The 27,866-nt window shown below is 38.7% G+C and overlaps 1 protein-coding gene across 1 annotated transcript; it reads right to left on the bottom strand.

Annotated features, from left to right (window-relative positions):
- On the bottom strand, positions 1-27,794 carry LOC122867195 (rho-related GTP-binding protein RhoN-like). Its single transcript, XM_044177655.1, has 5 exons — positions 27,453-27,794; positions 26,116-26,203; positions 7,785-7,894; positions 3,804-3,938; positions 1-1,084 (listed from the first exon to the last, which is right to left on the bottom strand). Exons 1-5 carry the CDS (start codon positions 27,555-27,557, stop codon positions 830-832), a joined length of 693 nt encoding a protein of 230 aa, XP_044033590.1. The 5' UTR covers positions 27,558-27,794; the 3' UTR covers positions 1-829.
- Between the last annotated feature and the right edge of the window lie 72 nt (positions 27,795-27,866).

Raw genomic sequence — 27,866 nt, 5'->3', positions numbered from 1 at the left:
GATGTTTCAACACTCAGCAGAGCAAGTTTTTTTATTTCATTATCACATGTACAACATAACAGTCCCCCCCTTTATTCCCTCCGTGAGTTTCCTTCCCAGTGAGGATTATTAGAACAATATTAATTTCACAACACTTCAGTATTATGTGGTGAGTGATTATTCAGTTTTCAATATTAAAAGCACTTGTGGTTTAAGAAAATTAGTGTCATCTCAGCCCACGAGTTTTTTTTTTTTTGTCTGTCCAGATTTTCTTTTCAACTTGTCATATGAAGTGGAACAGCAGAGGTCATTCCCTGGCATTTACAAATGACTTGGAACAGCGTGCATCGTATTGTGCTTCATTTACTTAAACACTTAAAGAGAGAATAGCATTTCAAAACAGGAAACAACATAATAGAGGCCAAGGCCAGCACTGTTACTGCAAGGTGATCTTTCAAATGATTATTTTCTCCTTTAATATCCATACTCACTTTTTTCTGTGTTTGTGTTTCATTTGTTAACCAGCCTTTGTGTCCATTACCATTTTTGTCTGCTTGTTCAAGTAAAAGCGTTAAAGAAAAATAGCTACAATAGCCACAACAATGATCTCCCCTGATGAACTCTCCATGAAAACATGGTCACAGAGAAAAATAACAAGGAGAGTTTTGCTAAAGATGGACAAACAATTCCTCAAAAAACTCCACAGGACAGCATTTGTTCTCGTTTTCATCATATTGTCCTTTATGCAGTGCAAAGATCTGACAAGAATTCACCAATAAATTAAGTTCATGTGCAGCATGGTTTCATGTCCATCAGCACACACGGGTCAGATTGCTGGTAGACTCTGGTCCTACATGAGCACGCAGCTTTTAGCCCGGTCCTTTCTAATGGCAGGTGGGTGCTCATGAATCTCAGTCCGGGGCGGCTGCTGGGAGACCCGCTTGAGGCCGCGACGTGAGCCAGCACGTTTGAGCTGAGGCCGATGGATGCGGGACACTGATGACAGGGTGGTGATGTGGAAAACATCACGGACGCTGTTTTCTGAATACTTTGAGGTGCACTCTGCGTAGGCCACAGCACCGATCTGCTTCGCCAAATTAGAGCCCTAAAAACACAGAAAAATATAGAATATGGGCCTGTTAAGAGGACGAATAAAAAGTGAAGACTAAACCTGCATTAATTGATATTTTGGTCACTTGGAAGCAGCGGTTCAAGTTGTTAACACAACATTGACAAATTATGACCACATAGAGGTAGCAAATGTTAGCAAACTTTGCCTGTTTACACATTCAGCAGACAATTTGCAAAATGAACATTCATTTGGAGCCATGTTTCTGGCTACCTGACGAATGTAAGTCCAATATTCACTCTCCTTTTTAGCTCTATTTTTTGTCTCCACCAACTCATGAATGAAATATCTCGCTCTTTAGCTGCTAAATGCTCCACTGTGTTCACCAGCTCATTGCTAACTTTGTCTGTTTGCCATTTAGTGCGGTTCAGCACCTGTGTACACTGAGTTTTTTGGCAGAAAAAAGCTGCCTGCTGCTGTTGGAAAAAACGTTGATGAGACTACTGAGACTGAACCAACTGAGACTGAACCAAAACTGACAAATTTGCAGGGTTGTAAAACCAAAACAATGAGCTTAACAACCCTAAAATGCTCTACAGAGCAGAGGGGCACTGCAGTCGGGTAGTAATTCTTAGTGGGTCCATCACCACAAGCAGCTCCTTATGTAGTTTTGATCTATTGTTACTATAAAAAAGATAAGTACAGCTTTAAAATTCAAACATTTATCCAGCCGTATGCTCCAGTTTGTGTTTGTTTGTAGTCCAAAAGCCGGTGACTCACCTAGAGAGCTGCTGAGAGCTAGCACTTAGAGCTATGGCAAACAAATTGTGTGTATGTGTAAGAGAGACAGAGGGGTCATGTGGTGGAAAATTATGCTGTTTGCATTCTTAAATGTCCTTAAACCATGTTGAACCTCTGGAATACTGCCTCATGTAATTTAATACAGTCTAAATTAAGCATTTACACAGCATTACACGTGTACTATGACAGTGGACTTTGCAACACTCTTTTAAAACGTTCTCTAGAAGTTTATTATTATCACCATTTGTTACATGCTGTTAGATTATCCTTACAGTACCTTATCCTTTTGTGGATATTAGACCATTGGTCTTTGTCATGTACAGTAAAAACTCCCCACTTAATAAAAGCCTACACTCTCAGAGGCATGATAGTTGGGCCATACAGAAAGCTAAGATCCCCCACACAGTTATGAAATATTTAAGGCCTGTCTGTGCAACTGTAAAAGCTCAGCTTATTCCCAGTAGTGGTTGGCACCATCTTAAATCTGGACTGGTTGAACTTACATGTATAAGGTGCTTTCATTTTGCTTCCCTGTTCTCTAACAACACCGACGTTTGTATTGCTTTAACCAGTCCTTCTTTAGGTCTAATAAATAGCACTTCTACTCTGTTGCCTTCTAACTATCTCTTGAGTTTGTCACTTAATTTCATTCTTTCTTTTTGGAGTGTGTCATCAATTGAATTTATTAACTTCATTGGCAATGAAACATCAGTGTTAGAGATATTCCATATTGATGGAGCAAGATGTTCCTCCTCTATGAAAAATATTAAAGGCTTGAGCTGTGCTACCAGGGAGGCAGCATTATTTTTGCATTAATGGAAACGTTCCAACACTTCAAGTCTATATTTTGACACCCTTAAGCCGATTACAGCAGTAGTCACACAGTTCGTGTGTGGTTCATTCTGGTGAATGCACTTACCCCTGGGGATCACATCAAGTGGCTGAAATGTAAAGGTCCCTGTTTGTGGCTGTTTGCAGCGCAGCCTTTTGAACGGGGGCCATGAGGAAAAGCTCTATGGCTATACTTTGAAGTACAACTCCAGCCATTTTCAGCCTTTGCTCTAGTTTCTATCTTTTTCTATTATATTGATCAAGACTTTCCACAGGTGCGTCAATTGTTTGACCACAGAAGTACTGTGCTTATGTCTTTTTTGCCAAGATTAAGGGCTCTCTTGTACAAAACTATAAACCCAATAGACACACATGATGTGATCAGAGGTTTCTGTTAATTTGGAGATAAATCACTTTATGCAGAGAAACTAATCTGAGATCTTGATGGACTAATTTTGAGGCCATTACTGACAGGAAAATGAGGGTGGTTACCTTTGCTTTGTCGGAGGTATGAGAAAATATTAATATGTTGGCAAAAGGCTGCCAAGAAGTGGGAATTCAAATTTACATGAAAATAAGCTATTAAAATTCATGCATGCCACTGTTCATCGCTCCAAGACACAAACAAAACAATTGTATTATCGCACATCCTGCTGTTTGTCTCCTTCTTTGTTCAGTCCCATCTCTTTTATACGCCTTGTGTTTCCGTATTTGTGGAAGTTATGATCTGAAGCAAATGTCATCCTCCGAATTCATTTTCAGAAGTTTTGTTTGTGTGCACAAGGGAACAAAGTAATGGGTGTCATTTGTCTGGGATGATACTATTAAATTTGTACATAAATCTGTTACTATAGGCAAATGAAAATCGCTGCAGCGGAAAATTGCAAAGGACTGTACATTTAAAACCATATGTCATGCATGTTCAAAATATTATAATGTTAAATAAATCAAATAAATAATATATTACAGTTATTCACAAATGCAAAATTACTGTACCAGGAACAGCAGTTAATTTCAAGCTAGGTTAACACTGTTGATGCTCGCAGATACTGGCTGGGCTTTCATGGAAAAGAATCCAAACAAATAATTTAAAAGATTGTGGCGTTTTCTCTGCACTCCTCACCTGTTCGTGGGTGACAGGAATGAGTCTGTGTTTGGAAAGCTCTCTCATGACATTGAGGTCCGTCCTCATGTCCAACTTGCAGCCGACCAGCACCACTTTGGCATTGGGACAGAACTCCTGCGTCTCACCCTGCCACTGTGTATCAACAGAAGAATACATATGAGAGCACAGGACCGTTATAAATCAAAAATGAAGATAATACACTATGTGATACACAAAAGTATGTGGACACCTGAACATTACATTCATATGTTTCTGTTGAGCATCTCATTTCAAAACCATGGGTATTAAACAGCCTCCACCACTTCATTGTATGTTGTAGCATTAAGATTGCAAACCCTGAAAAGAGCCCCATTATGTAGATAGGGGTATGCACATATTTTTGGCCTTATGACACTGTGACATCACTGGTGGGTGTGGGTTACAAGTGCAACAGAGAACATTTATGTGTGGTCAGAGGTAAAAAAGCTTGAAATTTTCAACTAGAGAGGGCAGTGAAACACTGCTTCTCAGCCTGGTGTTACTTTACTCTTACAGACTTTTATCAGTAATATGTTGTGTTATAAATTGGGTCGGATATTGAACCTCAATATTGACCGAAAAGAAGTATGGAAAACCGTCAAGTACCGAAAGCTGTCATTAAATGCTTGGTCAGATTCTTCTTCTCGTTAAATTATAGTCTGATCTTTGGTCATTTTAGTATTTTATTTAGGTAAAGTGATTTTACATCTGCTATGAGTCAAGGACAGAATTAAATTCTAAAGCATTTCAGAACTTTGGCATATTTCACTTAAACAGAAAAAAGGGTTTTTGGAAACACATACTGTATATTCCTGATGTATCACAAAAAAGTTGTTTTGGTGTCTGTACCAAACTCCAGGTATCATATTTGTGTTATGATACCCAGACATTCCAACAAAGTTCTTGCACCTACAACATTAACAGGAATTATTTATCGAAACAACCTTTCTATTCAAACCATCATCACTGATTTAGATTTGAAAGAAAATGCTTTGATAGTGAGATGTTGCTGTTACAACAAAACCCTGTTAATCAAATTGCATCCGTTTACATTAACACAAAACTGTGTAAACCTTAAAGGGCCATGCCAATGCTTTTGCATATTTTTGGTTTACATTTCAGTGGTGTAAAAAATATGGCTCAAAGGAGTATAAATTGCTGTCTCTTTGTGTCTGATAAGCTGAACTTCCTGGTTCATATTTCATCTTCACTTTACATTCTAAAATGGTCATTTGAGAAAACAATCTTCAGACATGAACTGGCCTTATTTATCCACAGCAGGACAGGTGAGAAACAAATACTGAAACAATATAGCTGCTTTGTTAGCTACAAAACGAGCTCACAACAGCATGATGCATATGGTCATAAATGCTGGAAGAAGACAGAAAGACAGAGACATACAATACTCATTATAGACCACTGACATGACTCAAACTATTAAACCCTTTCCCTCTATCGTTCTCTTTCTGTCTGTGACTCCAGTCATTATCTCCTCACACCATGGCACGGGCAACCACTTTGCACAGTTGCTCCATTTGTTCTCCCTTACAAAGAGATCTTTTCTCATGGATGCCTGTGTCGCTGCTGTTACACGCTCCAATGTGTTGTGCTGCTGTGGAGAGTGAGCTGTTGCCTTTCAATAGGCCCCTCCGATGAACAGTGTGCAACTGGTGAATAGCAGCAATTTAGATGAGTCACAAAGGACCCATGGGAAGAGTGGCTTATTGTTTGTGTTAATGTTAAAAATTGGTGAGAGTTTTGTCCCAGATAAAGAGCAGAATGCGAGCTGTCGGAGCAGAGAGTCTGGTTTATCAAAGGAAGAAAATGGAGGCTGGGTAGTTTTGATAACTTCAGCTGACAATTCAGTTTGAAAATATATGTGCCACCCAGGTAAACTGCACTCTCAAAATACACATATCAAAACCACCAGGAAATGCTGTAGCTATCATTGAGAACACTGATGTCATGTCCTAATATTTAGTAATATTTCTGGGAATTTAGGGGGGTTTAATGACCTGAGGAGGAGTTCACATTAAATGATTACACACATATTACACATGTTGGGTTTTTGAGGCTGATCCTGATATTTGTAGCAATGCTGTCAGCGTGGCTCTGGGGATGGCAAATTCAGTTTGTTGGTAGGTCGGTCCATCACTTTGGTCCTGGACTGAAACATCTCAACAACTATTGGATTGATTGTCTTGTAATTTCATACACACATTCATGGTTCCCAGATGATGAATCTTAATGAATTTGGTGATCTCCTGACTTTTCCTCTAGCGCCACCATGAGGTTGACATTTGTGGTTTTAAGTGAGATGTCTTGAATCGGATTGCCATGAAATTTGGTACAGACATTCATGTTCCACTCAGGATGAATTGTAATAACTTTAACTCTAAACCCTTAACTTTCTATCTAACACCTATCTAACCACCATCAGGTAAACTTTCCCTTTATCCAATACTTTGGTTTATGGCTCATTAGCAAATGTTGGCATGCTAACACACTAAACTAAGATGATGGCGCAATGGTAAACATTATACATGCTAAACCTTAGCAAGTTAGCATTGTCATTTTGAGCATGTTAGCATGCTGACATTAGCATTTAGGTTAAAGCTCTGCTGTGTCTAAGTACAGCCTCACAGAGCCACTAGCATGGCTGTAGACTCTTAGTCTGGTTTAGACTAAGTATCTTAAAATGTAACTGTTTTAGGCAAAAATTAGATTAAATAAAGGATTTACAATTACAGTTTGACAGTGTGGAGGAGGCTTTGAAACATGATTTAGAAAAAAAAATTGCAGAAAACCCAATTTAAAAGTTTAACAAATAAATACACTTTGAAATGTAGTCATTTGTTAAATCCCATGACCTATTTCTAAAATATTAGCTACAGCTCTGCCACCACTTAAACAGTGGATGGTAAAACCTGTGGTTACAATTATAGGCTCTTAGATCATCAGCCAGTGCTGTTTGTTTGTTTGAGTTTTTGTGTGTCATTGTGCTTGTAGTTTTTGTACAGCAAGGTCAAAAAAAGAAAAGGTGAGAAAATTCAGGTTGAAGCATTAAAAAAAGGTGATGGCTGAATAGAGAGTGGGATAACATCTTTGGTTGGGTAATGCTAGATGAGAGAGATGTACAGACAATCTAACATGGAAGATTTGAATGAGCATTTGAAGTGAGATTGGACTGAAGAGAACAAAGGATACAAAAAGGAAATAGGGAAATGATAAGGAGTCAAGGGGTATTTTTGTGGCTTAGCAATGCTGAGAAGGAATAGTCCCTCTAAAAGGAAAATTGGAGGGCACAAGAATTGGTTAGGCGGAAAGCTGTCAGAAATGGCAGAAGAAAAAGTGTTATGTACTGCAAGGGCGTTATTTGAGAATAAATGGAACCAGGGCATGATGGCACACTGCCATACTCATGCACTTAAAGTAGATAGAATAAGGATATGTTCCTTTGTTGTGTCTCTAAACTTTGAATAGAGTGACCCTTCAACATGTCACTTTGGCATCATGTGCATGCATTATGAGATCAGTTCATTCACCACTATTACTAAGGGAAACTTAGGTCGTCTAATAAGGTCAAAGTTCAAGTTAGTTCTCAAGTGAACCCCCTGTAGATGTGAGAATTTGTCCACCATAAAAGATAAGTGTTTTGTCATGTATTGATGAGTAATGGTGTTGACTGCAGACTGAATGTCTGTGGACTGAAAGGTCAAACGCTCCAACGCATTTGATGTTCATGATTCACATATGTTTGTTGGCAGTGAAAATGAAGATTTATCAATATTTAAAATGCTACTAGTTTGATTAATCTGATACAGATTAAATACCCATAATTCTCTCAGTGTACACATGGCATGTGAGTATTGTATTAAGAGAGACTTGAAAATATCAGAACCTATCCTTTAAGGCTGCTCTGTTGTCCTCATAAGAGATAAAATGTACGGTGTCACTGACCTTTTTCAGCACGCTGTCCAGTGTTTCCGGACGGCTGATGTCAAAGCAGATGAGTACAGCGTCTGAGTCAGGATAAGCTAATGGTCGCACATTGTCGTAGTAGGCTGAACCTGCGGGCGAAAAATACACACACACATGACAAACGTTTCCAGGTGGATTATATGTAATTTAGTTACTTTGCTGAAGAGTTAACTTTTCTATCACAAACTGAGTCATTACAGAGCACCTTCGACAGTAATAACTATGATTAAATGTGATTACCATGAACTAAGCCACGCTGCAGATGACAATGAGTGGGTGTGATTCATTGCTTTCAAAATGAACAGAAGGGGCCTCGTCCACAACCCCTGGTCTGTGCGTCTTGAATAAGCCAACAGACAGACGTGTGACAATGATATAATGAATGGCTCACACAAAGAGTCACCTGGTATTTCAGAATGGCATGTTTTTTAGCCGGGGGCCCAAGCTGAATTGAGCAGTGTGACCTGGGCAAGGGGACACATTCCTATCCAGAGGAGACAACATTCCATTTCCATTTCCCTCATTGTCTCCAACACTGTGTGTTTTTGTCACCATACACAGGGCTTTGGCAACTTCACAAAAATGTGTTCGCCAGAAAAATCCCATAGAACCCGACTGAATCTGAGTCGCTGCCACACACATAGCACAAACATTAAAAAAAAAAAAAATCAGAATGTTTATGTGTCTCACACATAGAAGTTACTTTCAAACTCTTCAAGACTCTTATTTCTTATAATGTGTCCCTGGCTCAATTGTTTGGTTAACTTTTGGTATATGCCAAATATATGTCAAAAAAGTGCTGTTGTTTTTTACATCAAAATATCTCTCTTTTCCTGTAAAACGTTAATACAAATTTTAATGACTCATCCTGCACTCAGAGATGTATATATGAATGTATCCAATCAAATGTGATTAATTCTTAAAGGGACAGTTCACCCCAAAATCAAAAATACATATTTCTCCTCTTACCTGTAGTGCTGTTTATCCATCTAGATTGTTTTGGTGTGAGTTGTAAGTTTTGGCGATATCGGCCGTAGAGATATCTACCTTTTTTTAATATGGGACTATATGGCACTCGACTTGTGGTGCTCAAATGCCAAACAAAACTTTTTTTGAAAAACTCAACAGCAACATCTCTTTCCAGAAATCCAAGATAATCCACAGACCTTGTTGTGAGCAGTTTCATGTAGGAACTATTTTCTTTTTACCGATAGTTCCTAGTCCTGAAACTGCTCACAACAAATCTGTGGATAATCTTGAGTAACCGGTCATGATGATGATCAGTTTGGGTAATAATTCTTAGACTCACATACTGTATGTTTTCACTTTCAAATGGTAATTTATAAGAAGATAATCTGGTAAAAATGGGGATTTGTTAACAGCCTGTCTCATGTTGTCGCCACATTTTAACAATTAAATCAGGGAGTAAAACCATAACAGATAATATGGAGGACCAAAAATATGAAAAAAAAAAGGATTTATCTTTAAGCTACCATGTCGTTTTGAATTTTGATTACAAAGCATCAACACACCTGGCGGGCAATAAACAGGTACAGTATGTGTGCCCAAAAAAGTAGCCATATTTACCCCAATTTGTGTCGTGCTGTCAAAATCTGGCCCCAAAGCAAAACACGTGTTTGTGCATGTGTGTTTCTGTGGTCAAAAATGTCAAACTAAAGGCCACAACCATTTTCCCCCTGTCTCTCTGGCTAATTCCCGCTCCTGGGTTTCACACATACTGTATTCACACACACTATCTCACTTTCCGTTTTGTGTTTTAGCATTTTCTACGTGCAGATCACGTCTTAACATCCACGGACAATGACGATTATTAATTCAATAAAAGGCGAAGGGAGCAGGGGAGAGTGGAAGTATATCCGACAGTCTCCATAAAACACCCGTAGGCCTCCATTGGTGAACCGACAGCTGAAGCTCAGCTTCACACTGTCAGCTCCACCTCTGCATCAGACGGCAGCTGTGATCAACTGTAGTGTTGAAAAGTTTGAGTCTTTGTCTCCGTAAAAATCCACTTGAGTTGCTCCTCTACAAGTCTAAGAAGTTCAAAAAAAGCAGCCATTATCAGACATTTCTTTTTGAATGTTACTAAAAGTGTTCTTTTCATTAATTTGAGCCGATGCCAGACATATGGATCAAAAAAATTTGTTAGGGTTCCTACAGTAAAAGCTCATCCTTTAAGACTGTGTTTTCTGCCAACAAGAGACCTTAGCCTCAGCCCACCTGAAGCCGTGCAAACTGTATTTATGAAATGCTGCTGGCCTAATCTGGGCAATAGGATGGGACGCTGTAAAAGAAGCCATTTGCAGAGCTGCTTAGTCAGCACTTTGGAAGTACACCAGGCCTATATAGGCTACAGCTATGCAGAGTAATGTCTTTTGGTCAGCTGCTATCATTAGAACTCGTGCCGACTATGGCAAAATACTTTAACAAATGATGTATTTGCCCACACACCTAAAGTTCTTACACGTAGAGAGACAATCAACATAATACAAGTTAGTTACTTATAATTTCCACTTTTGTCAACCATCACAAAAAGGAAGAAAAAATGAATCCCATAACAGTTAGAGCCTGGCCAATAAATCGTCTCAGTCTGTATATTGGCAAACATGAGCTTATCACAGATATGTCAGTATCTGAGTATATGTCAGCTGATAAGTAACAAGACATTGCAGTCCAGAAATGCCAGATATTCTTGACATAATTTAGAAACAGTGTTGCCATTACATAGTTTTTCCTTGAGCGAGCATTTATTTTCAATTGTAAAATATCAGATCTTGATCATCAATTCTTCTTACAATTATGTGATCATCTATATAACTATTGGCCGATGTATCATTAACTTCACTAACTCTCAAATATCAATATAGGTATAGGTCGGGTTATAATAACAACAATTTAAAGGCCCTGTGCAGTTTTCCTGTAAACAAACAAAGTTTATGTTTGCATTCAGTGTTTCTCACCAAAATGTATCTTGGGTATCCTTGAGGATATGTTGAATGTATTTTTTTTTAAATTGGAAACCTGCATTGTTTACATCCATGTTCACTAGCTAGCATTCTTCTTCTTCTCTGCCTTTGCTAGCACATGGCTGTATTTCTTGCCACGTTACCACACTTGTAAATTAGTGGAATAGTGAGAAACCTGCAATCTCACACGCAGGCATTGCGCACATAAAAACATTGCTCCATAGCGCTACTAGTGGTCAAAAACTGCAAAGGGTAACTTTAATTTGTTTACATTAACAATGTATTACTCTCATAATTAACGTTAAAGCAAGGAAGAAGTATTTTTACTTATGGTTGTGAAATTACAACTATTTAATGAGGATAAAATGTGAGTGAACAGTTTTCAGTGTTCACAGTATAAAACCTCAGATCCAGACAATTAAGTTTCTCCCAATCTTTCCCCAAGGCAAGAAGGAGTAAGAAAAAAAAAAAGCACGGCAGAATGCTGAACAATAACAGTATGAAAGTCTGCTTTAATTTAATTTTTAAAAAAGGTATTTGACACAACCTCATTCTACTCTTCTACAATTTTTCAAGCAGAAATAATGGAGGTGGAAATCTATTCTCCATTCTAAAAGTTAGGACACATTACATAAGAGTTATACAACAACATGACTGGTAAATTAGATGACAAATGTTTTGATTAACAAGAACTGTCCAGGGTTCTGATCAGGTGGCGCACTCTGTAACTGTCACTGCATCAAAGGAACGTAATCTCCTGCAGGCAGGTAACCAGGGATCAGTCTAGTCAACAGAAATGCTCCCAGTGTTAGTTAATGCAGCTGTGTGGTACCTGCTCTTCAGTTTGCTTTGTCTTAGGACTGGCCACACATTACGACAACATGAGCTGTTTATTTAGCAGCCTGTCTATCGAGTTTAGCTGATTGCTTTTCTCTGGCGTATTCAGTTAGTTGGTACTCCTTCAGCAGTAATATAGTTGTTTGTTGTTCCTCCTGTATTCAGTCTACCTGGCCCTGCCAGAATAAACAAGCATCAAGACTCCCCTGAGATTCTAGTCTCTCTGCACTTGAATCCATCTCCCCCTCTCGTCAGTGCTTCCAAAAACAGATCATTTCCAAAGCCAGCTTTGAATAAAAGACTCACCATACACCAACATACAGGAGGTTGTACAGATGTTACAAATTTTTCTTATAGGAATAGTTAAATGCATGTGTGATAGTACATGTTGGGAAATACGCTTATTTGCTTTCTTTCTGTGAGTTAGATGAAACGTCTCGTGTCTGCGGTGAAAGCAGCTATAATATAATATTTTCATATTAAAAATGTATATATGTATAAAATGTATGTATGTATGTATATAATATTACCCAATTACCAGCAGAATTACTCTGTAGTTTTCCTCAGTTCTATATTTTTAGTGTCTTTTGGGGCTTTGGTTTTCTAGCCTGCAACTTTAGTGTTTAGTCTTTGAGCCGCAGCAGGCAGCTGTTTACAGTGAAAATGTTCTAATAAACCCACTGTACACTACCTGCTCAGCACTAAACGGCAGACAGACAAAGTTAGCGATGGTGAACGTAGTGGAGCATTTAGCAGCTAAAGAGCCAGATATTTCCCTGAGACCAAAATAAAGCTAAAATAACAGTGAATATTATACTTCACTAATATTCATCAGGTGGCCAAAAACACCACTCTAAATGAATACTAATGTTACTTCGTATCTGCTGGATGTGTAAATAACCAACAAATAGTTGGTCTGTACACAACAGTAGCGTAAAAACCACAATTTGTGGTAACTTGTTAGCAACAATTGTTGTTTTTGCTGTACTGTTTGTGTCAGAACAAACTTTGTAATTGTAATTGGTAAAGCAGGTAATGGTAGGCAAATTTTTTAACTGTAGAGAGAGCCAGGCTAGCTGTTAACCACCGCTTCCAGTACTAAACTAAGCTAATTGCCTCCTTGCACTTGCTCCATACTTAATGCACAGACATGAGGGTGGTAGCAATATTGTCAAACATCTCTTGGAAAGAAAGTGAATAAGTATATTTCCAAAAATGTAGAACTATTCCTTTAAGGCCTTTAAAGTGTCAAATGATTTCGATAAATGTCTATCCTGTGCAGAACATAACTAGTGATCCTCATTTCGATGCCACTAAGGTTACAGAATAATTTCATATTCATTATTATCATATAATTATATATTTTTATATATTAAGTACTTCAAATGTAGCAAATCAAGAAATCATTCATGCTTATAAATTAATTCAGCTGCACTAGTCCTCATAAAACTGATATTAGCATAATCTTGGATAATGGTAGTGCCTACTTGACTCTCTTGACACACACACACACACACACACACACACACACGGACTGCAAGCTTCGAGGTTCCATGATGTCAACTAATCCATGTTCAGCACTCGAGCAGTAGCTAATGTGTATTGATCTGTGAGCTTTTTTGACCCTCTCTGGGACCTGTAGTATGATGCCCCTCAGGGGAAGATTCCTGCTGTTGTAGCAGCAGCACAAAGAAACTTCAGCCCATCTGTCTCTGTCTACAACCCTCTCATCAAGAACAAACTCAAAAAGACACTCAGCCACTGGAGTACTGCATGTATTTAGCTATCTCAAAAGGACAATGAGTGTCATTTAAAGTGTTTTACAGCTCATTTACTTCAGTTTTTGAAATATTTACAGGAGGAAAACAGTTAGTACGGAGTGTCAAAACTAGCTTGAAATTGAAATATCCTGGCTAAGGTTTTTTACAAATGAAAACTCCAGGATGTAAAAGATCACATACCGGTATATATTTAAGTTTCACTTAAAAGGAGCCAATGAAACATCAAATGTGTGTTAGATGTGTGGCTGCTGTACGTTTGGCACAGTGACGCACAACAGTCTGCGAAACAGCAACACCACGCTGTGACTCCGCATGGGGTTGTCATGCTTTTGATGTTTTGATGCTTACAAAAAGCTCTGTTTCCTTTTTTCTCTTGTCTGTTTGGTTGCTTGCAACAACACACTGGTGAGCATGCACTGTCCATACCCATTTTATGTAATCCACTTGTGTGCTGCTTTTGACGGATACATCTCTTAGATTCAGTGGCTGCTTAGAGAGTGTTTGTCCTCCCTAAAAGACTCATGTAATGTTGTCTGAACGATATGTCTTAGGAGAGCCACACCAAGTTTCTAACAGTAATGTGACACATGAAGCCACATTTAACCACATGCTTTGAAAATGTAAATGTACAGAAGCTGATATATAATCCACCTCAATGACATGACACTGGGTTGCACTACAGGAGTGGCCAGGTTTGTATATCCTGTCCCTGTTACTAACATATGATCCCTTAAGTGAGAGCCTTTAATTTTGCCTAGAAATATTAATAAATACTAGTTAAATAGTCCATCTTTTTGAAACAAAGTTATCAAACATGAACACATCAAAATCAAACAACCGTTCCAACTTTTAATTATCTGTACACTAGAATATTTCAGGGTTTGTTCATGGCAAATAAACACTCTTAAATCATCAGAGGAAGTACAATACAAAAGGAAATTATTATTCAGCGCTAAGTGGATGCAGATGCAAGTATTCATTCTACACTCGCGACACAAGTAACCAGAACAGAACAGTATTCACATCATTTTCATACTCATCAAACCTTTCAGTGACACCTCATGGCTTGTGTGGAAGCGTCTGCATTTGTTAAGTTTCTCCACTCATTTATTCAGGTTTTTTCTTTAATTTGTCACCCATATGTATATTCCAGACTGTACTGCAAGTTCAGCTAAGAGGAACAAAAGCTTTTTATGAAGTAAAGTTTCTTGATGAGCGACCTTTAATGAGCCCCACTGGGCAGGTTTCTTAATTATGAAATGAAGGGAGGCTTATTATCTATTCTATGTAAAATATGGTAAATCTTGTTAGTGATTTTTTAAAACTCCGGAGATATCTTCTTTTTTCTCATTTTGTCTGAACTTGTAAAACTCATTATTAAACAGCCACTGTTGTATTTTTGGAAACTTCTTTGGTTAGTCAAGCTCAGAGCTGTGAAGTGACTGATAAGACTGCATGTCGTATCTTTCAGTATTGATGGCTCTGCGTGATTCAGATGTAAGACAAACACACCTTGAGATGTTTGCACAGAAAATCAGTATTAATCCTCTCTTATGACATTTTTGTCTGCCAACTTCCATCATGGCACAGTAATGTTCATTAATTTCAAAATCCTGTTTGTCCCAGTCATGCCCTCCTGAAGAAATAGGACATTTTTTGAGGTTTCATCCAGGTCTGAATCTCTGAAATACATCCACAGAGGAAATGGCAGTAAAATTGAATGCTATTGATTAATGTATTTTTCTTCCACCACCTGAACCATAAATAATGCCACCCACAGAGATTAAGCATTACTGCTACACACTCATGCTGTGTGAAATGTGGGGACAATACGACTGTCTGGTAAATAACAGAAGAGAAATCAGCCTGTACGTTCAGATGATTATCATACAGTGATGGAGTCCACTCAGTAGACACACACACGCTCAGCACAGATAATCACTCAGCGTATATGCATAAACACTTTCAGGCACCATGCAGAACAGACGCTGTGCTGCTCTGTCTCTCTCTCCCTGTACAGAATTGCATTCAAATTTCACTTCATCTTAACATGAAGGTGTTATGCCTGAAATATTTTTCTCCATTCTCTCATTTTGTTTGCCATGTGATTAAAACAAGCCACCCACTGAGCATGAGAGATCAAATCATACAATAGATTTCTTACAAAAGTTTCAATTGTTGATTTAATGATTTTTTTATACAGTGGGACTGTTAAGCTTATTTGAGGTAATGCGTAAGTGTCTGGGTGTTTCTTCTCAGGACTGGAACTAAAGCTTTAAAGTTAAAGGTGCACCCCACCAATTGTACACATGAAGATCAGTTTACTAGTCATGTAGAGTACTACCCAAACTGTGAAAACAATTGTGTAATGTCTTCTGGGGCTCAGGAGGAGCTTTGTCAAGTCTGAAAAAAATAACCCCTGAATATCTTTAAGATTATCTCAGCGCGGGCAGACATAGGCTTTAGCATCACAAAATATGCTACTCAGTTGCATTGTGGTAAATGTGGGATCCAGTGTTTTTGGAGCTTGACCCCAAGCAGGGACTGAGTCTGAAAATCTCAACCTTCTCTGCTTTGATTTAAACTTGATTACTTCTTTTTTGGTCTCTTGTGAGACCCCAAACTTTGTGGAAGTGCAATACTAAATCAGTGGAATACCCCTTTAATGAGAGGAAAATGACATACTGATGAAACATCCTGCATCTGTTGAGTGCAAAATTTCATTCTTGACCTTGGAAATAGCAGTTAGCAGTTAATAACATTTGCTTAGTTATCTTGAAGATGGCACAACTGTAATCACGTGACCTAAGTATGGAACTCGTGGCAACAGGTGGTCGTATATGAAGACTGTGAGATGTGGCTGAAAGCTCCAGAAAAAGCTAGTTATTCGACCTTGAGTTAAGATACTAAGATAAGATATAAGGGGCATTATATAGATGAATGCAGTATTTTCATGTGAAAATCTCAGAAAAATTACATGATGTTACAGGAGATTATTTATATTTTTCATTCACTAGTCATTATCCATTCCATTAAACACTTCAACTTCTGTCATGTTTATCCTGTTCTGCTAGTAGTATTTTTCACAATGTGATTATGATATGCTAAACTGTAGCACTTAATATGAAATGTTACCAAAGTCAAATAAACAGTAGCATGCTCACAAAACTCAAGAGGATAAGTGCTTAATTTAACTCAAAGTTTGATTGAACTTCATGGTGAAATTAAACAATGTAAGCTGTTCTCTTCTATGTTAAGATTCATGTAACTGCACTGTGCTTGTTGTCGAGCATACTCCTCTGCTTGAATACCAAACAATAGTCTGAAAAGCAGCGTGGAGGAATGAGCAATGCTGGAGCTGCCAATCATATCAAGAGGCAAACAGACTTTGCACAATGTGCTTGTCAACAATGTCACAAACAGATTTCGATTTTCCATACCACACACATGCTTGTATATGTGTATTTTCCATATGGTTGACTGAAATCTCTGATGAAGATAGCTGGACAGGTCTTTGTTGGGAATCTTCAGTTTATGACATAGTTGTTTAACCATTTGCTGAATTGGTAATGAAATGTGTTTAAAGTTTTTTTAATTTAGAGTGGGACTAGTAACAGAATACCACGCTGCATTTCAGTGAAAAAATTATGTTTCTAATTCAGTGGGCACAGAGGGAGAGTGCTGCTAGTGTGCAGCGTTTCGCCTGAAATCAGCAGTAATCCTGCAAGACTTCTTAAAATTAATGACAGAGGGAACAGACTGACATCTGGGCATATCCCCTTCACATTAAACCTCCCAGCTCCTGTTGTGATTTTATATGCTGTCTGAGCAGCCTTATGTTCCTGTGTGCAGCCCTGATTCTGAGGTTCAAACTCAGAAAATACATGAACCTCTGATCCATATATGTTTTTGAGTGGAAGCAAACATTTTGTACGACTTCTCCTAAACCACCTGCTAGATAGGAGTTTCCAAGGCCATACAGCCAATAGAAAAGGAAAAAAAGAGAAGAGAAATCTACAAAAAAAAGTGGCATTAAGAGTTAAAACAACAATATATTACATGCACATACAAATTTACATCTATGATCCAGTAACTTTGTTAAAAACATTAGCTAAAAAAAAAGGAAAATTATAATGGTTCACATCAGTTTGAGTCATCACTTTAAATTGATGGCAGTTTTGTAAGTTCATACTAAACGTGGAACGTGCCAATACCCATTTTACACTAGTTGATCTTTGAAAATGTGTCATACTTTAAGTCCCTGCAAACACAGGTTTACTACAAAGCTGTTTATAAACTAAAACAGTGATTCCCAACCAGGCATACCATTAGGCCACATATTGCAATTTGCGAAAAGTAGTTGGAAAAGGAGTAGCTAAAAGTAATAAAGTATTGTTGAAATGTTCAGCTTCTGCCACTCCATGTATAGTATGAATGCAAAGTTGACCAAAAATACTGAAAAAAGTAGAAAAAAAAAGAGACCAAGCCTAAACATAGACAAATTCTAGGATCACTTCAATATCCACATTTCTATAATTAACAGTATTAAATAACACCCAGTTTAGAATCACTTTATATGAACATGCTTGGGATATAACGAGTGGTGGCAAAGAAGGGGCCCTTGAGCTAAACTGATAGGGTTGTGGGGGTGCAGACAAAAAGGTGGAGAACCACTGAACTGATACTGGCTCAATTTATTGGATTTTTCTGTTCAGTGGTTCCAGGATCTGATCCACTGTTATGAACCATGTAATTAATCCAATCCCTGGGTATGACCTGGGTTCGTTTGTGATCAGCGAATCCATTCTCACCACTGTGATGAATTGAAGCCATTTACTAAAACAAAAATATAGAAATATAAAACCAGGACACACTAGCACTGTACAGTAGAAATTAAAGTATTTCGCAATGGCGTAGAAATAGGGTCACCACCATCCAGCCGTCTCAGTAATGGCTGAGGTGTGACGGGTTGAATGGAGTGGTCATAGCTACGTCTTGCATTATAGATAAGGGATAGAGAGGGTCTTAAGTGGATGAATAGACCCCTTGAGTGCCCTATGTGTGTGTTTTTGTGTCTAAACAAAGTGCACTACAAAATCTAATTACTTTTTTCCAGCAACATAATGTAACAACTGAGCCATTATGGTTTTAAACCACTGTCTAAAACATGACGAATGATAGCCTATTTAATTTCAGCCTCTTTTTCCTAGCAAATGTTAGCATTAGCAAGGAAGCTATTGCTAGCTGGGGAAGCGTTTTGGCAAACGTGAAGAGTTTTGTTTGGGGTTTTTTTGTTTTGAGTTTTTTTTGTCTTTTGTCACGGCCTAACTCTTTCTCTTCCTTCTGTCGAGTTTTATGTAAAGTAGACATATTTGTTGAGACAAAGATTTGAAACATTATCAGAGGAATAATATGTTGACTGGTGATGTGAACACATTTTTTGAAAAGAGATGTTTCTTAAAACAAAGATAACGTGGAAAAATGTATTGGAAAACAACTTGAGAAGGTAAAGCTAATGTAAACACAGTGCCTTATCACCTCTGCATTTCTGACAGTAAAACGTCTGAATGAAATGGAAAATACAGAAAAAGGACTGTTTCTGTATGAATAACTGGTTCGAAGAGTATATGGACTTCCTATCAATGGAGCAAGCAGATTATTATCTCCAGCTAAATTATACTTGACAAAACGAACTGTTGGCATAAATAAATATATGATATATATTATGTGATTTAGAGAGAAAGAAAATTCTACATTGTAACACCCCCCAACCCCCCACTCACCCACTCCAAATGTGTCTTACTGTATCTGTATTGTGTGTGATGAATGATTAAATATGTCTATACATTATGTGCTGTGGTATATGTCAGGTTTGGTTGCTTATTTATCTGCTAAAAATCAGCAAACTGAAAATTTGAGTAAATAACTGAATAAGTTTAAAACAAGTTCTGAAAAGAATTTAAAACATAAATGCACAAGTCTGTATTTTGTTGATGCTAAAGAGTCTTGTGCAAAAGTCACATCTAAAAGTCAGCATAACTGTGTGCATGTTCATCCAGACTTGCTGTCTCGCTTGCTCAGTTACACATGCACCAGTAGCTGAGAGACAGACCGGGTGTCCCCTGGGAATGAGAGTGGAGACGCATCTAGGCCATTGATTTTCAATGTACCCTTGGTCTTCTAATGGGCTGCATGAGCCGAAGAGAATCAGACCTGGATGACTGGGGCACAGGCTTGCACCATGAAAACCTACTGACACTCATTTAGTCCACACTCAGCCTGCTTTCTGCTATACATGAGTCTGAGCACTTAAAACTCAGCACTCCACTTTGACACTACATCCCTCTGTCTCTTCACTGTCTCTATTTATATATTTTCCCACTCCTTATCTCACAGAGCACTTAACTCGTGCGCTTACTGACACTCATACACACAAACATACATGCCCCCTGCACATGTTTAGTAGAAAAAACAACACTTGGACTAAAAACCCAGTTCCCCCGCTATCTGCACTTCTATTCAAAAAGCCTCTGACACGCTTCAACACTATTTTACTCCACTCGTTTCTGTCATGGAGCCAGATGCCACTAACACACAGATGCTCACTCAGAGCACATCTGGGTAGTGCCTTCAAGGAGCCGACATGTATTTGAGGTCATAAAAGCTGCTCATGAATGAATGATGGATAAGGGAATCTCAGCCACAGACTCCGTCGACCCGGGATGGATGGATGCAACAGGGTCTTTAAAGGGCTTCCAGCAATTGTTTGCACAGTTTGTGACGTATAGTGAGTGTGTGCGCAAGCGAGCATGTGTTTAAAAACGGAGATGTTCTTATTGACTTGTCAGGCCCTCAAGGAAGTATTCACACAATTACATGCTCCTGAACAGGAAGCTGCCTAGGGGACAGAGTTCAAGGGGGAAACCTGAATACATTCCTTTGTTGTTCACCTTTTTAAGGTGTGACACTGCAGGTTGAGCCAGTTGTTTTTTAATCAACTCTTACCTCACACTCTCACATGCTCAGTTGTGAAACCTGAATGTTTTGGAGGCTTGTGTTTTTGTGGTAAGAGTATGCTGCAGGCAACAGCAACAACAACAACAACAACAACAACAACAACAACAACTGCTTTTTGTCGTCAGCCAGCCACAGAGGAAAATAAACTCAGAACTCAACCAAAATGTAATTTATTTTTGCAGCAACAGTCAAATGCACTGGTTCTTTATGACTCCAGGCAAGATAACAGACAACTAAACTTCAAACCCTAATTTCTAAACCCTGTTATGTGTGTTACCACATCATGAACAAAACTGTTATGTTGTGGAGAAGTTGCTTATTATTCAGCATAATTAGGCACTATGTGACTACAATTAAAATGTGATTATGGTGCTAAAACCAGCTTAATTAAGAATAGTCCTTTAAACCTGTAATAACAGATTTTTTGGTTACTGGAGGGCAGCGGAAACAAGCTATAAACACAACACTTTAGCTTTGTTTTGCTCTCCGCCAACTCCTGAGGAAATGGCTCTTTAGCTATTGTGCAATTTGCTTTGCACAAAAAACTTGTTACAAAAAACTTGACAAGTCATAGGCCACATGCGCACTCATAAAGTTAGAAGGTGAAGCAGGACAAAGTCTGTTTTAATGCCAAGTTTAATATTATTACATGACATGTAATTACCTTGGATTCCAGAAAAAAAGTGATTTTAGGGCATATTCATAATTAGCACCAGACGATTAATTAAGAATGTAAAGGTCACACCTGGAGTCTCTATATTAATCTAATTTATGACCTTTTTAAGCCTTAGATTGGCAAATTGGTTGATAATTATGCCAATGGTTGTGAATAGCGAATTTCTTTGGACTAAAGTCAGAACAGCTCTGATTCTAACACACAGTCAGAGAGGGTAATCAATACAGGAAAGCATATGGTTAAATAAATAAATAAATAAGATCACACTGGGAGACCAAACAGAACCAGTGGCACACGGTCGTCTGCAAATCACCTCATACATGCATGCTGGATAAAGATCATTTGTTGCTACGTTGCAGGGCGGTCAGCTAGAAACAGAACGATCAACGGCGAAATTATACTCAGCAGCAAGTTTTTTCTTTTTTGCCACAGAAGAAACGAGAAAAAGATTGAGTGAAAATTGAAGGAGAGACATAAAGACAGAGAGAGAGGCAGACAAAGAAAATGCAAAGGTAAGCTAATCAAGTTTAAGAGTGCTGAGAGGGCAGTGCCCCAATACAGTGGGACTCCTGACCTTGACTTGTTGGAAACTGAGAGAGAAGAAGAGCCTGGTGAGGTGTTGGCAGCCAGAAGAGATATTAGAAAGAATGAATGAAATTAAAGAGAGGAAGAGGAAAAAGTGCAGAGAAGGGCAAATCAAGACATGAAACTTTGTTATAACACATGAGGTCGGCTGGGATCAGATTTTAAGTTCTCGGTTTTGTTATTTTTCTTCATTTGGAGACCAAAGATCCCTCACTACACAACTGCTGTGTCATCATAATCAACTATGCTTGCAATTTGAAACTAATTTGTTTTTTTGTTTTATGGTGAATATGCCTTTTGATGACTCCACAAGGTCCATCGCACATTAAAATATTGCAGAAGCTTCTTACAATGGAGAATTTGACTTATTACTTTAGTAATTTGTTATGAGCAGAAATTATTTTTGTACAATTTTTAAGCGTTTCCCAACAGGCTTTCGATTTCAAATACACTTTTTTTCATCGCATCAGCACCATACAGCACAGAGCAGTCCAAAAGGGAAACTTATATGCAAAATAAAATGGTTTGACTGATGGATTTTGGAAAGAACTAGCCTGCTTCAAGACCTCTAATATAAATCTCCACCTACATCTCCACCCACATCTTTGTTTTTTTAGTGATTCAAAAACAACCGAGCCAATCAGAGCTTTGTAGAAAAGCAATTTTTATTTGCGAGATATCATCCCAGTGTAAAGTCTATGGGCCGAGCGGGAACACGCGGACAGGAGTCTCAAATTTTAGGTCGACATGAATGAAAAGTCCTTAAAGTGCTCAGAGTAATGGATATTTGAACATCTACAATTCTGTGACAGCTGTGCAAACTCTATCTGAGCTGAGGAAGATCATGTGATATGATCAAAAGCTCCAGAACAGCTTCTAAATAGACCTTGAGGTGAGGCTGGTTTATCAAATTGTCAAATGCTGTTTCAGAAGCCAAGACAGCACTTTGAATCTTAACTTGACTCACATTGTTCTGATCTTAATCTTGACTCAGTGTGAAGATGGCGGAAAGATTGAGAGAGGAATGAAGGCTAACAGAGATGTGCACAGAACAGACCGAGGGGGGAATTTAGTTTGGCAGGAAGAAGGAAAAAATAAAGTTTAACCTACGAGGCAGGGAGCCTGAAACCAAGCATGTAAGGATGTGGAGGAAAGAGACAGGAGGTTGAAGAAGCAGTGGGTGGTGAAGCGAGATGAAGAATGAAGGAGACATGGGGCAAGTGTTTGGTCACACAGCAAGTGCCTGATTAATTAAATCCACTGTTTGTTTCTGCACAATGAGAGGGCAGCTTGGAGGCTCGTTCTGGCACCTTGCCTAACACTCTCTCCTCTCTGTAAGACTGAACAACACTCAGCCGGCTACTTCTCTTCTTATCTGTTATCCACACAGGAGCTCTGGCCTTCTATATCTTAAAATCTGTGATGAGTTTGTGCTCTTGTATTATCTGTATTTGCATCCTTTGGTGCTCTGAAGCCCCTCACAACAAATCTGCTTTGTAAAAAGGCACCTTCTTAATGAATTTGACATTCAACTGGTACCATTTTCACAGCAAAATGAATCCAGCATTCTCAATAAAAGTCATTTAATTATATATGTCTGAAACTTTATGCTGAATGTAGCCTGTTATTGTGGCTTTATACCCTATTTTCTCTGTCATTTCAAACATTTAAAATTAAACTATTATGATACTTGGTGATGAGAAAACAACAGATTATTCTATAATGCCATAGCCTCACTCCCACCACTTACTGCTGTCTTGCAAACTGCACACACTGGCATGCTATACATCGGCACATGAGACAAAGTGAATGCTAACAAACAAATGCCTCGCTGTGTCTTGCCTGCACATGTGTGAATGTGTGAATACCCACACAACAGCAGAAGTATGTACATACTCAAACAAAACTGTGATTGCATAAGAAATAGCAAATGTAAGTAAGAACAAAAACTCAAGGGTATTACAGTCACTGTTACAGCAGCACACACACACACAAAACCATCCTTGTAAGCACACCAAGTGACTGTAATCCCACTATTCAGTCATTAGTAAGAACAGGCAGGTACCGGGGGGAATTGTGGTAATACTGATGTAGGTGCCGATGTACCTATCTCCTGAGGCAGACCCAGAATAGCTCGCAGGGACGCTGCAAGGCAACGTGCTCGTCTCCTCACAGCAGCCTATGGAGAGCTGGAGGAAGCCAGCTTAGGTCAGACATGGATCACCTGCCATAATCTAGATCATTCAAAGTCTGGTTTTTGACAGAAATACAATTAATTATGTTAAATGAATAGTTTGATTCTTTGGAAGAGACGCTTATTTGCTTTTCTTGCTGAGAGTTAAATAAGAAGTTTGATACCACTTGTGCATGTCTATACAGTAAATATGAAGCTACAGCCAACAGCTAGTTAGCTTAGCTCAGCATTTGACGAATTTGACCTGGGCGGTTTGTGTTTATTCGCACCCCCAAACAGCCAATGTACCAACAGTCACCACCACACAAACCGCCCAGGTCAAATTCGTCAAATGATGCAAGGTGAAAATTTGCTTCACTTTCTGTCTGAACACACCTTTAAAGGAGCTGGTAGCTGGATTTTTTTTACCTTTAGACAGAGCCAGGCTAGCTGTTTCCCCTTGTTTCCACTCTTTATGCTAAGCTAAGTTAACCGGCTGCTGTCTGTAGCTTCATATCGACATGAGAGTGGTATCAATCTTCTTATCTACCTCTCAGCAAGAAAGTGAATAAGCGTATTTTCCAAAATGATTAACTATTCCTTTACGCCCTGGCACCAAGTCCTTTCTGTACTAATTACTACTTTCAGTACAATTTAGCATACTTTGTTATAGTGAATGGTTAAACAGTAAAAGAAAATCAGTTATTATTGCTTTATAAATAAGTAAAAATCCATTACTAAATTCAGTATTTGGGCTGCAGGTTGTAAAATATCCCTCTGGCTGGTGTGTATCCTCCCATAAACCCTTTTTAAAGTATTCCTTATTAAAAAGTAAAACCTATTTTTTGTTCACAGTAGCACACACTCAGAAATAGATTTTTGTTACATTTATTTATGGAGAAGGTTTAGTGAAACTTTGCTGAGAAAACACCTTATAGCTTACTCATAAAAGGTACACACATTCACACCTGCGATCGCTATGTCCACTATGTTCAGCCTCTGTTGTATGCAAAGAGATTCCATTAATATGACATGATGAAGTCCTGAAAGGCACATGCTTCACACAAGACGATGAATTGAATTGTTTTGTGTGGTGGAGTAAATTACAGTTTAAGCATTCCTCCAGTGTAATTGTTATCCACCACACAGCTCAGTGGGAGAAAGGTGTGTGTGTGAAACAACCAGCAATTTCAGAGGGTGTTGTTCAAACACAGTGGCGTGGCCTCACCCACTGCAAACCAACAGGGAACACCAGCCTCAGCAGCTGCAGCTCTTAATCTCCAGCTTGTCTAGCTGGTCTTTCTGTACGTCTGCATGGGTGGAGGTTAATGGAACGCTGCGCTTTTAGGCTGCTCTCTTTGGTTGTGTGAGAACAAGTTTTTGGGGGTGTTATGTAAGAGGAAATTAAATGCGAAAGGGCCTAAAGTCTGACAAAGGAAAGTTAGTTTACATCCGGAGACGGAAAGAATCTGAGTGTTCCACGAACTCTCAGCTGTTTTAGTCTAGTCTGGAAAATGCAAAATGACTCTGAACTGCAAAATACTGACTTTGAGCCTAAAAAAAAATCTACATTATGACATCAGTCCTCATATATTAGAGTTAACTTTACAATTTTGAACAGCTGCCTCAAAGCCATATCAGCGCAACGAGTGGACAAACAACTCTCAACATTTGTTAACTCAAAATGACAAAATCAGCTTGTTTTAACACTGGAAAACCTGCCATGGATTTAGTCATGGTGCCAAATTAATGTATGCAGCCAATTTTACAGTGTTCATAAGTGATGATTATGCTGTGACTGTTGGAGCAGGCAAGTGTTGTATGACAAGTTGTTTATCCTCTCACAGAACTGATGAACTCTAAAATGGCTGATCAAAACAAACTACAACTGTCAAATTGACTATAAAGGTGATGACATGACTGGTTATATAAATACTGTGTCAACACAGACACGTTCTGTGTCTGCTAATCTACATCTAAAACATCTAAAAGAATTAAATGAAATAAACGTTTAAAAAAAATGTTACTCAGTAGGCTACTCCCAACAGATTATTGTGACACACTCTAACTGTGGTTGCTAATGTTTTTGGCCCACAGCCTGGAAGTTGTTGAACGCTCCGAGGAGTCAGCTGTGTGCCAATGTGGGGCGCCTGTTACAGTAACTTCTTCATGGGCTGATGAAGCGGCTCGCCTCTCATCACATCGGCATGATAATCTTGCCACACAAGGGATGAAACCAAACCCAAGCTCGTCTTACCTGAAGTGTCCCACATGTTGAGCTCGATCCTCTGTTTGTCGATCTCGAAGCTGGCTGTGTAATTCTCAAACACCGTGGGAACATAATTCTGAAATGAGACAAGTGCGGCTGAAATTAGATCAACGCTCAGAGGGACGTTGTGTACATTGTAAGATTTCTTTTAAATCAAGATAATTAAAGCAGAAATGACTTCAGTCAGAGTATAGTGCACTCATGAACATCAGAGGTCATGAACATCTCACTATCATGAGATAGTGTGTGCGTGAAGTAGATGAGGCCAATTCTGAGCTTTGACCTATTTCCAAATTCAGAAATTTAGGTCAGCGAGCTTTGATTTCATTATCCACAACAATCCTAGAATTTCAATTGAAAAATAAACTCTCCAAGTAAAGAAGTATTTTTGTTATTTTCAGTACAATATCTGCCAATTCATTACATTTCCCATTATTGAAAATGTATTGTCATTAACATACTGTAAGCACAGGAAAAACCACAACACAGATTTGATCTCAATTGATACTGTCCCAAATGTCCACTGCTCATTGAACAGTGTATGTTAGGTGCAAAATATTGAAGGTTTAAGTGTTGAATTCTTTATTGTATCTGATAACTTCATTGATTGATTAGCTAATGTGTTGTGTTATTTTTATGCCATAAATCTTTAAGATTAACTAGTCCAGCAGGTTATTTTGGGAATAGTTTTATCTGCATTGATTAGACACTAGACACACATGTTTTTAGTCCCATATGAAAACATTATAATGGAACATTTAATTCTTCGCATGTCACAATGGAGAAACCAAAATCTAGACAAACAAGTGGTGATTCACAGTGTTGCTTAGAGGCAGTGGTGAAACTAGTTGCTGTGGTCAAAGTAGTGATGTTTCAGTATATACAGACCGCGATGCGCATATGCGCACAGAGCCCAGATTTCTGTGGCAACTGGACCCTGAATGTGCACGAGTCTGAAGCCTGAAAGGGTCTTGATTTAATCTACACTATAATACACCGCAAAGATCAAGCAACACGCTATGATAAAAAAAATTTAAAAAATAGACACAACCTGTCTAAAGAAATCACCTTTGGGCAGCATTCCGGTCTAATTCACAGTACGTCAATACGAAAGGAGCAAAACCACATTAAATAAATAATAAATAGAAATAAATAAAGTTTGTCATCAGTCAGTTCCAATCATTTATGATATAAGCAGGTTTTCAAGTTTTACTGGAGATGACAGGCTGGATGTTGACTTTGTCGTGCCGTAAGGTTTTAGGGACTTTACGCGCCTGTGTCGCACTCATCACTCGTGTTTATCTTTCTGAAATAGTGTCTCTTACCTCCGGGTACGAGTCTTTGGCGAAAACGTGAAGGAGAGCCGTCTTGCCACACTGCGCATCGCCGACCACCACAATCTTACAGCGAAGTAATCCCTTGCTCTCCATCGTGCCCCGAGTATCACTGAGTGCTTCTGTTTCGCTGCCTACTTGTCATTTAGCTCCGAACAAGTTGAGTGTCGAAGAGCAGCTCTAAATGTTGTTAATGTTTCTCCCGAAGAAGAAATCACTTCACATCCAAAACGGACAAAAACTTCAGCACCACAGTCAGTCTGATGTAGTTTCGGCTACATGCTCTGCGCAAAGCTGAGCTCCTCTGCTCCACCGGTGAAGTGAGGCACACCGACAACACCTGTCAAGGAGCGTGTCTAAAAACGGGTTTCCTGTAAGATCTTTCAAAATAAAAGCCTCTGACGT

This window comes from Siniperca chuatsi, linkage group LG20 (genome assembly GCF_020085105.1).
Source record: "Siniperca chuatsi isolate FFG_IHB_CAS linkage group LG20, ASM2008510v1, whole genome shotgun sequence".
NCBI lineage: Eukaryota > Metazoa > Chordata > Actinopteri > Centrarchiformes > Sinipercidae > Siniperca > Siniperca chuatsi.
This window is presented reverse-complemented; position numbering and strand designations above follow the sequence as displayed.